Source organism: Rhizopus delemar, genomic scaffold (genome assembly GCF_000149305.1).
Source record: "Rhizopus delemar RA 99-880 supercont3.10 genomic scaffold, whole genome shotgun sequence".
NCBI classification, from domain to species: Eukaryota; Fungi; Mucoromycota; class Mucoromycetes; order Mucorales; family Rhizopodaceae; genus Rhizopus; species Rhizopus delemar.
This window is the reverse complement of record NW_027137836.1, coordinates 177,651-190,937: the sequence shown is the minus strand read 5'-3', so window position 1 is coordinate 190,937 and position 13,287 is coordinate 177,651. Positions and strand designations below refer to the sequence as shown.

The window sequence follows — 13,287 nt, the reverse complement described above, 5'->3', positions numbered from 1 at the left end:
ATCCTAATTCATGTCCTCTTTTTCTGCTATCCAACACAAATGGCAATCTTTGCATATAAATTGACTTCTAGATTATACAGTACAGCCAACAAGCCAGTCAGTCATAGACTAGAGCAGCCGCTATTCTAAATGATTAATCGGTTCGTATAGTTGTACTAATCTGGGCAGCTAAAGATGAACAAATGATGATCTTTTTGATCAAATAATAAATAAAAAAAGCAATGTTCCTTTTTTTTCTAAAAAAAAAAGGTTGCCTCCGCTTGTGTGTGGTGTATTTCTTTTTTTTATATATAAAATATGGATTTCTTTTCTCGAGGATATACAGCTTTGAGAGGAGAGAGAGGGCAGCCTCAATCAGCAGATGAGACCATTGATAAACTTGCCGATTGTTTAGAAACAGCCACGTTATTGGAGGATAGACGTGCAGCTGTACTTGGCCTAAAAGGATTAGTGAGAGACTGGCCAGAGGTTTGGGAATTTAATTATTAAAATACGAAAAATGTAATTACTAAACTCATTTATGTATATAGCAAGTAGGAAATAAGAGTTTTCCTGGATTGATAAAAGTATTACATTTGGACCACAAAGATGTTGATATAACGAAATCACTTTTGGAAACCATCACATGTTTATGTACTGTGCATCATCAGGTAACATAAAAGGAAATGGGAAAAAACATACGAATAAACTAATAATAATTTACAGTATGATAAAGATGAAAGAGGATTCAAATTTACAGATTACTTTATTGAAGTAAACATATGCGTGGAAATAAAAAACGTGTGTTACTACCTTGAACTTACAATTACTTGATAGGATTCCAACAATGTCACGGTTCTTGCAGACATTCTTGAAGAGTTTGATTTTTATGTTCGATACAATACCATTAAGCTCTTATCAACTTTGCTTTCCAATCGAAGCAAACGTATTCAAGAATGTATCTTGACAAACCCAATGGGTATTTCTCGACTTGTTGATTTATTAGACGATAAACGTGATATTATAAGAAATGGTAACAAAAGCACAAAGTAAATTCTTCTTTTTACTTACATTTAAAAGAGGGTTTATTGCTACTCATTGGTTTAACGCGCAATAATACTGAGATACAAAAAATTGTTACTTTTCAAGCAACCTTTGAAAAATTATTGTATGTGATTGAAGAGCAAGAAGGTATCTCGGGAGACATAGTAGTTCAAGACAGTCTGACACTGATGCATAATTTATTGAGATACAACATATCTGACCAAGTCTATTTCCGCGAAACGAGTTGTATTCAGCAAATCCCCGGGTTATTAGGGTACGTGGGTGATAGTGAGGCAGATCATGTGCCTTATTCATTTGAGGATTGGCCGCCGCAAAAGGTGGCTAATACCATCTTAGTCTTGCAGCTTGTCCGTATCTTGACCGAACCAGAAAATAGCAGTACACCGATCAATCAGACCGTAATGGCTCAAAGTGGTCTGCTGTTACCCATCGTTCAACTGGCTCTCTGTTCTAATGCGCCCTCGCCAGTTCGTACAGAGGCTCTTTATGCCATTGCCTATGTGATCGCCTCAAACCGTTCCAACCAAATAAGTCTTGCTCAGATAGCGGTAGCGAGCCCTCCGGCTTTGGATAAAGATGGACAACCTCAGGGCGCGCAGGGATTGCCCAGACCAGCCATAGTTTCATTGATCTCAATTGCTGTGATGGAAGATGGTGGCATTCATTACAGTTATTCAAGTCGTGCAGCTGCTACCCATGCCATTTATAGTTGCTTAGCTGATAATGAGGAAACCCAGCTTGTATTAGCATCTACTTTGAAATCATCACCACCAGAAGATAATGCCAATAGCTCATTTGCAGGTAATCATATGTACACACAAACACATCCATGCATTGAAACATAACAATAGATAAACCTCGTTCAGCTGGGTCCTTACTTTTAGAAATGATTGAAGATTGGGAACAATCATCTTCATCTGATCCATACAAAGTATGGTTTGCTTGTGATATTCTCTCACATGTTATTCGCCAAAGTGAAAAGGCCAAGCATGTTGTGGGTAGTATTGTTTTTGGAGATGAGTCCAAGGGAGAGGATCCAGTGCCTCTTTTACATCATGTTGTTGCTCAGTTGTTGATGGCAACTAAGGATCCCAACGCAAATCCACGTATACCCATTGGCTATCTCACTTTGCTGTGTGTCTGGCTCTATGAAAGCCCCGCCTCTGTTGGATTGTTTTTAGCAGAGAGCACGCATGCTCAGTTTGTAAGTAGTGACAAAATTGCAAGATACATTTTTTAATGCCTTTTTAGTTGATACAAGAAATGCAGTCATCCACAAATGATCCTGTAGTTCAAGGACTCATTGCTTATTTGCTGGGTATTACTTATCAATACAATGATGATCCTCATACTCCCTTAGACAGGTTTATTATTATTAGTGTGTTTACATGTGGATATTAACGTGTATTGATCTAGAACCAAGCTTAAATCTATCTTTTCTAATCGATTAGATCAAATGAACAGTCTATTGGCTCGTCTTCGTGATAGTCCCGCTATAAAGAACGCACCACAATATTTACAAATTACACCAGAAGAAGAAGAAGCGAATCCTTTACCCTCGCTATTACTTGATAGTGTGTTTGTGGATTTTTTCAAATCTACTTGCGGTAAAAAAAAAATAGGGTTCATTTATGAGCAAAAAAAAAAAAAGCTTATATTCTCATATAGAAAATGTTCAAAAGACTTTGAAAAAGAAGCCTGCAGACTTTAATCGAATTGAACGTAGGAAAAAAAACCATTTTCTTTTTGTATATGTATTATTTTTGTAACCAATTTGTTATATGTAGATATATCTACTCCAAGTAGTCCAGTAGTTGTTGATGAAGTTGTTCAATCTTACAAGGCAAAGATAGCAGAACAAGACAGTTTGATAAAGTCATTTGAACAAAAAATGAAGGAATTAGAAACAATAGTTCAATCCTTAGTAAGTAATGAGCAAAATAGCAATGAGGAAAAAGAACTTATCATCCAAGTAGACTGTGGAAAATAATCAATTAAAAAGTGTTAATAATGAAAATGTTTTATTAAAAGAACAAGCATCCAACAAGGAAAAAGAAGTGCAAGAATTCAAAGAGAAATTAGTACAACAACAAACTAAATTTGAAGAACTTGAAAAGGAGCAAGAAGATATACTCGTATTAATGGGTAATGCTTTAGGATGAAGTAATAAACAAGTGATGAATTAACCTTTTCTCTTTTAGGTGATCAAGATTTACAAATAAAAAAATACAGAAAGAAATTAAGAGAACTTGATCAAGTTATCACTGATAGTGAGGAAGAAGAAGAAGAATAAAAATTAAGTTGATCTATCGTTTATTACGTAATTCTTTTTTGTTTTCCAAAAACCATCTGTTGACTCGATTTTTACTCTTGGTAATTGTGATACTATAGATGGTGCACTGCGAATACCTTCTACCATATCACCCTTGTTATTACTGTTACTGTCCGTTAATACCAATTGACTTGGCAATGCTTGCCAGTGAACAGACTAAAAAGGATAAGTATACATTATTATGTATGATTTTATTCTACCTGAGTGTGTGCACCTAACTGAATAAAATCAGAAAAGGGAATAATGATTCCACTTGCCTTCCATCGATCGTATTGTGCTCTTGTAGATGGATTACCCAGAATATTGTAAGCTGATTGTATCTTTTTTAAATTCGTTACTTTTTGAGCTGTTCTTGTCTGGATGATATAGCAAAGCTAAGCTTTTTATATTCTGTCTTTATTTGTTCTGGCCTATCCAATGTATTAATTTGCTTGATATTTATTATCATTTAGCCTTACAGAACTACTGTCTACACAACCTAGAATAGAATATAATTCTTTCTCTTTTTCAAGTTCAAATATCGATTGCATATATTAAAGAAAAAAAAAAAAAAAAACCTGGGAAATTATGCAATATTTTTTATTAAGATAAATCTTCGTCATCAAAATCATCATCAAAGCCTATAAACAGATAAGTAAATTCATAAAAAAAATTATAGGCAATTTACTATTAAAAAAGTTTTGATGGACAGTTGATTTTTCCAAGTGCATCATATAAAACATGCCATCTCCTTTTTCATCCATTATATCATTCCATTGTGGAGAACCAAGTTCGTAATCATTGGTTGGGATAATTCTCGCTGGTGAATCAGGGTATATTTTTTCTTGGCTCTTTTCTGAATTGTCGTCATCTCTTTCTGCCATTACAAGATCTTCATCTTTTGCTATTGAAGCAGTTGATTAGTCATTGTCGAAAAAGAATCCAAAGAAAAAAAAACCTTGATGTTGAGTTTCCCAATCCGATTCTTTCATTTTCAAAAAAAAAAAAGAAAAAAGAAAAAGGGTTATACTTTATAAGAGAACTTTTATTTTACAATAAATAAAAATGATTTAAAATGCAGATAATGATTACTTTTAACGTCTTCCACCATAGTTATTGTTTCTTCTTCCACCACCATAGCCACCACCTGATCTATTGTTATAATTATTATTACCACGTCCACCATAGCCACCGCCACCAGATCGATTGCCATAGCCACTGTTACCACGTCCACCACCATAACCACCACCAGATCTATTATCACGATCTTGAAGAGTAGGTAAAGATTTGGGAGCAGACAAGGTGATATTGTGAGCTGTCCAGGGTCTACCGACTAATAAGACTTCACCATCTTCCTTTACTTCACATCGGGATGATTTGATATCAAATACAACACCCATTGAGTCTTCTGTCATACGCCATCCTTTGACATCATCATAGCCTAATTCAGGATATTCACGACTAATGATATTACGGACATAACCAGGATGTTGAATTGTGTAGCTCAATTGAAGCAAAAGTGTAGTTTGACCTTCTTGAGATGTCAAAAGAGAACGGCTAGGGACACCTTGATGATAACCAGTCATGAAAGCCAAGGCAGCAGCAACAGCATTTAAGGCTCCGTGTTTATCAATCAATTCTTGAGCAGGCTTTTCAAAGAAGGGCAACACATCAGGCTTGACAAGATCAATAGATTTGAAAGCATCCTCAGTGGTAGCTTCAATGATATCTTCAGGACGAGGTGCAGAGAGTTGTTCAAATTGAACACCGGTACGCTTAGAGATGTAAGAAAGTAAACCTTCTTCAGCAGGCTTATAGAAAGTCACACAGACACCAGAACGACCTGCACGACCAGTACGACCAGAACGATGCACATAGGTTTCAGGATCCTTGGGAGGTTGACAGTTGATGACCAAATCGACTTGGGGAATATCAAGACCACGGGCAAGCACGTCGGTACAGACAATACATTTGTATTTACCTTCTCTGAAGGCCTTCATGGTAGCCTCACGTGAGGCTTGGGCAATATCACCGTGTAATACAGCAGCATCTTGCTTGATTTTATCATGAGCGCCTAATTCGTTGGCATCAGCTTTGGTAGCACAAAAGATGACAGTCAAGCCACTGCGACCATAGACATTGACTACATCACCAATGATATCAGCACGAGTGTGGTATGAGGAGGGCATGGCAATATGACGGATATTGGTGTTGGTTCTGTTTTTAGCATTACCAATCAGATCAATACGTTCGTAGTCTTCCTTGAGGAAACGTTGGATGGTTTGCATCACAGATTCAGGTACAGTAGCTGAAAAGAGCAAGGTTTGATAATCGCGAGTTTCCTTTTGTTCTTGAATGCTGGAAAGCAAATTAAACATGTCTTCCTCAAAGCCACGAGCATCCAACATTTCATCGGCTTCATCCAAAACAATAAACTTGAGATCATGCAACTTCATATTTCCGAATTTGATGTGATCCAGGATACGACCGGGCGTACCTACTACGACATCGACACCTTCTCTAAAAACACTGGTTTGTTCGTTGTAAGGTACACCACCATAAACAGGTAAAGTCTTTAAACGGTTACCAGAGACCTGTTCAAAGTCACCACAGACTTGCTTGGCTAAATCACGAGTAGGACAGAGCACGAGCACACGAGGAGAACGACCACGGCGTTCACGATAGTTCTTGTCAAGTGCCAATCGTTCAACTACAGGGATAGCAAAGGCCAAGGTTTTTCCTGTACCTGTACGAGCACGAGCCAAGACGTCCTTACCATCATAAATTGTATCAAAGGTAGCTGCTTGAATTTCAAAAAGGGAGGAGATGCCTTTCTTTTCCAAGTTCTCAATGGTACCTTCAGAAATACGGAAATTGCTCAATGCAAGCTTTTCGTCAGAGTTGTCAGTTTCTTCAACCACTTTACGCTTTTTGCTTTCAGGTTCAGGGACAGGTGAAGAAGGTACAGGTGTTGATTCTTCTTGGCTTGGGCTTGACTTTCTTTCATCTCTATCTCTCTTGCGAGATCGTTGCTTATCTTTTTTATCTCTTCTATCAGAGCGATCTAATAATAAAGAGTTAGCAACGCTCTTTAATACCAACCATATTATATATACCTTCTTTGCTACTATCTTTTCTTGACATTTTCTTTGTTTAAATGAAAAAGATCTATAAAAACTAATAAAAAATATAAAAGACTTTTTTATAAAAACTTATTCTGTTGTGACTCCCTATTAAAATAGTCACACATGCTCTTTTTTCCAAAAATGGAGTCGGACGAATTAAATTTTTTTCTTTTAAAGGATGAACATTTAGCGTTTATTGAAACACCAAAGATTGTCAAGTCCAAAACTTTTTATGCTAAAACTCGTCTTCCTCAAAAGGAGATGTCACATAGATGATGACGACACACTTTCTAAACATTTGATTGGACATTAGTTACTTTTTTAATAATGCAAGACTGGTTGATCTTACTACTATTGATATTCTTAAAGTGCAATAGTAATCATGCGACAGCGATTAATAAGAATTAATTTTGATATTAAATTACTAAGCTATAATAATGCTGTTTTCTGCTATGAAGTAACATCACGCTTTATAATGCAGATCAGTATGTATCCAACATGCTTGTCAAATAGTGAACCATGGTACGATAGATAAGTTAATATTACCTAATCATCATCAACATGATCTATTAATTATAAATCCTGATATATGGTTTAGTATTATTGTAAGCTAATCAATAATGCGTAACTTATGCAAGTACAGCTGATAATAATATCGTAATGTTACAGTTATGTATAACTAATTAATCATTGACGACAAAACTGAAAAAATATTGAAACAAATAGCCTAATCACAGCAGTGATTTAAAATGTCTTAAGACTTGTTCTTGTTGCGTTGTAAACAGAGGCGTTCTTAGATACCAACCGCGCACTAAGAAAGATGGAGCAAACACTGCTAGTTTTACTATTTGTGATATTCGTCCCTAGTTCTTTTTTTATTCCGTATTTCTTAAAATAAGACATTAGAGAAATACTTGGGAGCTTTTTAAAGACATAATAATTAGCATTGTAGACAAAGACACATTGTAAATTTCAAATAAATGATAATATTATCAAATTTTTTTTTAGCCAATTCCTTTATTAGTGCATGTTTTCCAAAAATTTTAGAATATCTTATGCAACCCTGATAATCTTCAATAGCTACAAAACTATATGTTTCTCTAATATGTATTGTAAGCTTGTCTTGTTTTTCTAAAGGGTCTCTTTTGATGATGTTTTTATTTTAGATCAGCGTTCCTCTACACAATTTAAGAAGGGGAAACAGATGGTATAAATAAGGGTTTATAGCCTCTTCTATTAATTTTCTCAACAACAAAAATAGTGTGATGAATTTTGCAGTTGTCTATGGCAATGAAGGTTTTTTTCTTATCATGTTTGTCAAGGATATCTATAAGAACTTTCACAAACTTGACTATATGATAACTTATGTTGCGTCATATGCAGATACACAGTCAAAATCGCCCTAGACCTCACAAGATAGGCATTTCTTCATGACTATTCAATGAATGACTTGAAATTGAGATCTAAAAATGCTCTCAATTTCTTTTATTGCACAATATTTTTCCAAGACTATATATATATTTGGATACATTGCTGTTTATAGTGAAAAATAGATTATAACAATGATTTATTATATCTCACTCGATTTATGCAGGCCCTTATTATTGATATTGTGGGAAATTATCAGATTTTTCTTGCTTTTAGTGTATACAGTAAAGTTTAAGTTACAATATATATTAAGCAAAGAACTGTTAATTGCTATACAACTTTGATGACTTTGTTAGATTGAGCTTGCTGCCGAAGAACGAGAAGAATAAGTATTTAGATAGGAATCACGAACAAGAAACTTAAATCTTTGCATTTACTTGGAGATCAACAGTACGATGGCATCGAAATTCACTTTTTAACAAATAGAAAAAAATAATGCCAAACAAAGACTTGCCATACTGTTTAGCTATAATCTTTACCACATCTAGTTCCTCATTAGCAGGCTTTATGGCATGCACGACTTGTAACACTATCCGGATGGACTACAAATGACGGAGTAAAGTTAAAGTTTGTCCAAAAGCAGGCTTATAAAGCTAAAAAAATAGAGATACTTATACTTGTGGATGAGATTGTCCTCAATCAAATCCAGAAGGAGCTATTGAAACTATCTGCTTACAATTCTCTATGCTAATTTCTTTTGTATTTTCGCGACAAGTCACTGTTTAATACACTTGTATCGCTCTTAATCCTTATACTCTTTGATAAGTTTTAATAAACATTAAAATTTTCATCCATAAAAAAAAAAAAAAAAAAAGATACTTATACTTGAACGCAATTAGTCATATAATTGTACGTAAAAATCAGTCAATACAAAAAGCCCTTTAATTCGTTTTTGATTTTTATTGGAACTATAAGCTAAAAAGCGAGCAAAGTTCATCGTTTTAGCCCAAGAGATTAAAGTAGTAGCATAGATAATTAGTCACATCCCAATGAAATGTAAGTGCTAACCATAAAAACTGTAACTATTTAACAGTGCATATTTTATTAGTAAATTGATTCGGGAAGTAAAATCATTCATGCAAAAAAGAGGCGCAATTAAAGTGACTTGCTTTCGTATACACTATATTAAACTCTTTTTTAGGTGGCAACTTGAACAATTCTTTTTTTTTTTTTATTATAAACATTTTTTGTACAAAATGGGCAAAAGAAAGGTAAACCTACTTTAGTTATACGGACTTCATTGTTCTTGTAATCTTACTAATTTGGCTTGTGCTTTGTAGAGAAAGACTAGAACTCACCTTGCACCAACAGAAGAAGAAATGGAGAAGATCCCAAAGAGTTTTGTTATGCGATCGGGTATTGTTGGAAGTTCAGTTACTGCACTTGTAAAAGATGTTCGTCGTATATTTGAACCACACACAGCCAGCCACTTAAGAGTAAAAGAGATTCTTTATTAAAAAGCACTTGAACTTATTGCACATGTATAGGAGCGTCGATCGAACCGTCTTAAAGATTTTGTCATGGTTGCAGGACAACTTGGTGTTACTCATTTTGTGATCTTTAGTCGTACAGAGAAAAATATCAATCTTCGTATTTGTCGTGTACCTCGTGGACCCACCTTGACTTTCCGAGTAGTTGAATATGTTTTGGCCAAGGATTGTCTGGCCCTTCAAAAGAACCCAAAGACATCAGATATAGAATACCGCACAAGTCCATTGATTGTCTTGAATAATTTCCAACAATCAGGCAAAGAATTTAAAGTCATGACAGCCATGTTACAAAATATGTTTCCTTCAATAGACATTCAAACGGTAAAAGAGAAATTTGTATAAAAAGAAAAGGCAATAACCTTAAACTGATTAGATGCAATTGTCTCAAGCAAAGCGAGTCTTGTTGTTTAACTATAACGACGACACACGCCAAATCGATGTACGTCACTACACGATTGGTGTGAAAGCGACAGGTGTATCAAAATCAATCAAGAGAGTAGTAAATACCGATTTACCTAACTTAGGTGATTATGAAGATATATCAGATTATGTACTAAGAGAGGCCATTGTATCAGAAAGTGATGTTGAAGATGGACCAGAATCTACGGTGACAGTAACTCATGAACGCAGAAATGAACAAAGAGCAGTGCGTCTGCATGAGATTGGACCAAGAATGACTTTGGAATTAACAAAGGTTGAAAACGGCGTTTGTGGCGGTGAGGTCTTGTACCATCGATATGGTAAGTCATATGCATATGAAAGAAACGCTTTACTCACTTTTTAACTACAGTAAAGAAAACAAAGAAAGAAATGAAGGAAAACGAAGAAAGAGCAGCGAAGAAAGCAAAGGCTTAATTTTTTTTATAATAAAAAGGTTCTCTTTCTCTTTATATATAATACAAGTTAATAATAATCACATTAATCATCATCATCTATATTCATTCCATTCCAGCCATCATCACTATCATCATTATCATCTTCATCACTATACCACTCATTTTCGTGTATAATACTTTTCCTTCTGAAAGATCTTGTGTCTTTTCCTATCTCTGAATCCTCCTCAGCATCTCTTTGCTCCTCTTCGCCATCCAAAAATCCTTGTATATCAGGTGGAATTTCTTGCATTTGAATACTTGGAGCAGCATCCAGGTATCTTAATTGTTCCATGACACGTTCTCTCACTTTTAATAAATAAGTTCTATCATTTTGATTCTCTACTCTTCCTTTCAAATCTGGATGTAGCTTATAATCCGGCTTAAAGAAATCACGATACTCATTCGGCGGTAAGTTTTCACTTAATTCTGTATCCACAAGAACTGATGTCTCGTATGTCCAGCATCGCGCGACATTTCGAACCGTATATCCTCCACCACCTACGACCAACAACGGAATATTAAAGTTTTTAACGAGTTGCACGCATCGACCATGAGCACGAATACTCAGGTTGAAGCAGCCCAGTCGATCACATCCAAGTGAGTCTGCACCGCACTGTAACACAATCGCTGAGGGCTGGTAGGTGCCAATGACAGCATCAATCACTTCTTTAAATAGCCAAACATAGGCATCATCGTCAATACCGTCTCGAAGGGGTACGTTCACAGAATAATATTTGCCTAATGAACTGCCTATTTCGTCAATATGGCCTGTTGCTGGAAAGAAATCGCCATTGTATTTGTGAAGACTGACGGTCATGACACGGTCAGTTGAATAAAATGCTTCTTGAACACCATCACCATGATGAATATCAATATCAATATATAACACGCGTGGGAAATACCTTGATGAATAAAAAATATATTAGTTTCCATCCATATCCTATTGACTTCAAAAAAAGAAAACCTCAATAATTCTAAAATGCCAAGCACAATATCATTCACATAACAAAATCCACTTGCTTCACTTTTTTTAGCATGATGAAGTCCACCAGACCAGTTGATGCAAATATCTGCCCCCTCTGCTATTAACTTTCTTGACGCTTCAATAGTTGCTCCTGCATATCTTTGACAAAAATCGTAAATGCCATCAAATATAGGGCAATCGTCTCCTACATTGAATCGCTGAAAAAGATTTTCATATTCATCTGCATTATCTGGTGTCACTCTAAGGACATGTTTGATTAGGTTGCATGCTCTTTTCTCTTTGTTTGCATTACTTTTTTAAAAAGTCTACATAATCTTCAGAATGAAAATTTCTAATTTCACTATCAGTTGCTCTTCTAGGTTGAAATATTTCCATTTTTTCGTGTAAACCATATTTAAGTACCAAGTGATTAGTTAATGTCAAACGGTGAGGTTTCATAGGATGGCGCTCCTATATAATTTAAAAAGTTGAGTATAGACAACATGATACTTTTTTTTTTTTTATTACTCCATAATGATAGTTTCCAACGCCTTCGTCATGAAAATACGCAACTTTTTTTTTACTATGTGAAGCTAATCGACGAGTACCAGGTTGCATATATTTCCTTGTTGAACGGTAGTCTTCTGAAAATGTCGACATTGAATCTTCATCGTCTTCAACATATCCTTTACGTGGCATAATTTTTTATAGAGAAAAAAAAGTGAATAAAAAAAAATTTTTTTTTTTTTGTCTTTTTAATGAAACAATGGTAACTAAAATAACACCATTGGAAAAAGTAAAGAAGAAACACAAACTGTCAAAAAACGAAAAATATGATAGAAGAATTAAGAGAGTGAAACTAAAAGTTAGATCAGGTAAAAACACTTGCATGTGAAAAATAAGCATTGTTTTTAATCAAAATCTTTAGAGATCGATTTGTTTGATTGGCAAAAGTGGAAGTTTCACCGCAACGATTATTGGATCGATTCTTATCTTGATAGAGTACCCAGAATAGACTATAGACAAGTATCCAAGAAAGAATTTATTGAAAAATATGAATCAAAAAATGTTCCTGTTGTCATTACCCATGTTACTGATCAGTGGAAAGCAAACAAACATTGGACTGAAGAAGTATGTAAGAAGAAAAGTTTGTTTTGAATACAACTAAGCGCTTTTTATAGTACTTTATGAAGTATTACAAGTCGCATCGGTTTAAAGTGGGAGATGACGATAATGATGATAATGTGTACATGAAGATGAAAGAATTCTTGTACTATTCACGCAATGAAGGATTAACCGATGATTCACCACTTTACATCTTTGACAGTGGATTCTACCGAGCATCACGATCCAAGAAAGGATCAGCAAAGAAACCGGCATGTCTGTTGGATGATTACAAGGTACCGAGATACTTTGCAGAGGATCTTTTCAAATTGACTGGCAGTCGAAGACCACCTTACCGATGGATGGTCATCGGTGGGGGGCGAAGTGGAACAGGGATTCACAAGGACCCATTAGGGACCTCAGCCTGGAATGCTCTTATCCGAGGTCACAAGCGGTGGTGTCTCTTTCCACCGAATACGCCCAAGTCCCTGTACGATCCACCGATGAAGCCTTATGACCACGAGGGCATCTCTTGGTTCGATCGGGTCTATCCAACATTCAAGAAAAGACAAGCATCCGGAAAAACTCTTGGAGAGGAATGGGGCATGGTAGAGGTCTTGCAGCAGCCAGGTGAAACCATCTTTGTGCCTGGCGGTTGGCCTCATGTCGTCATGAATCTTGATTTTACCGTCGCTGTCACTCAAAACTTTTGTTCGCTCACCAATCTGGACTATGTTTACTTGAATACACGACATGCAAGACCCAAGTTGGGTGAAAAGCTGTACAGAAAAATACAAGAGTTAGGTCAAAAAGATCCCAAAATATATAGGCAGGCAGCTGCATCTCTACAGGCAATGAGAACTATGCCACAAATACCTCCTAGCAGTAGCAGTTCAAACAGCTCAACAAGTAGTAGTAGCAGTAGCAGTAGTAGTAACAGTAGTAG

At 35.6% G+C, this 13,287-nt stretch overlaps 6 protein-coding genes across 6 annotated transcripts; 3 read left to right on the top strand and 3 right to left on the bottom strand.

Moving 5' to 3' along the window:
* Positions 1–297: 297 nt before the first annotated feature.
* RO3G_12024 (uncharacterized protein) lies at positions 298–3,337 on the top strand (the record flags this gene model as incomplete). Its single annotated transcript, XM_067666608.1, has 12 exons — positions 298–450; positions 531–650; positions 706–753; positions 817–1,012; positions 1,060–1,845; positions 1,896–2,248; positions 2,296–2,362; positions 2,496–2,651; positions 2,713–2,766; positions 2,832–2,968; positions 3,021–3,189; positions 3,246–3,337. 12 exons carry the CDS (start codon positions 298–300, stop codon positions 3,335–3,337), a joined length of 2,331 nt encoding a protein of 776 aa, XP_067522709.1.
* A 621-nt stretch (positions 3,338–3,958) lies between these two features.
* Positions 3,959–4,239, bottom strand: RO3G_12023 (uncharacterized protein; the record flags this gene model as incomplete). Its single annotated transcript, XM_067666607.1, has 2 exons — positions 3,959–3,996; positions 4,044–4,239. The coding sequence occupies 2 exons, from the start codon at positions 4,237–4,239 to the stop codon at positions 3,959–3,961; spliced, it is 234 nt and encodes a 77-aa protein (XP_067522708.1).
* A 210-nt stretch (positions 4,240–4,449) lies between these two features.
* On the bottom strand, positions 4,450–6,499 carry RO3G_12022 (uncharacterized protein; the record flags this gene model as incomplete). Its single annotated transcript, XM_067666606.1, has 2 exons — positions 4,450–6,419; positions 6,472–6,499. 2 exons carry the CDS (start codon positions 6,497–6,499, stop codon positions 4,450–4,452), a joined length of 1,998 nt encoding a protein of 665 aa, XP_067522707.1.
* Positions 6,500–9,254: 2,755 nt separating this feature from the next.
* Positions 9,255–10,295, top strand: RO3G_12021 (uncharacterized protein; the record flags this gene model as incomplete). Its single annotated transcript, XM_067666605.1, has 4 exons — positions 9,255–9,344; positions 9,396–9,719; positions 9,772–10,138; positions 10,273–10,295. 4 exons carry the CDS (start codon positions 9,255–9,257, stop codon positions 10,293–10,295), a joined length of 804 nt encoding a protein of 267 aa, XP_067522706.1.
* Positions 10,296–10,316: 21 nt separating this feature from the next.
* RO3G_12020 (uncharacterized protein) lies at positions 10,317–11,897 on the bottom strand (the record flags this gene model as incomplete). Its single annotated transcript, XM_067666604.1, has 4 exons — positions 10,317–11,175; positions 11,364–11,498; positions 11,551–11,708; positions 11,766–11,897. 4 exons carry the CDS (start codon positions 11,895–11,897, stop codon positions 10,317–10,319), a joined length of 1,284 nt encoding a protein of 427 aa, XP_067522705.1.
* Positions 11,898–12,003: 106 nt separating this feature from the next.
* Positions 12,004–13,199, top strand: RO3G_12019 (uncharacterized protein; the record flags this gene model as incomplete). Its single annotated transcript, XM_067666603.1, has 4 exons — positions 12,004–12,112; positions 12,166–12,368; positions 12,419–13,122; positions 13,193–13,199. 4 exons carry the CDS (start codon positions 12,004–12,006, stop codon positions 13,197–13,199), a joined length of 1,023 nt encoding a protein of 340 aa, XP_067522704.1.
* Between the last annotated feature and the right edge of the window lie 88 nt (positions 13,200–13,287).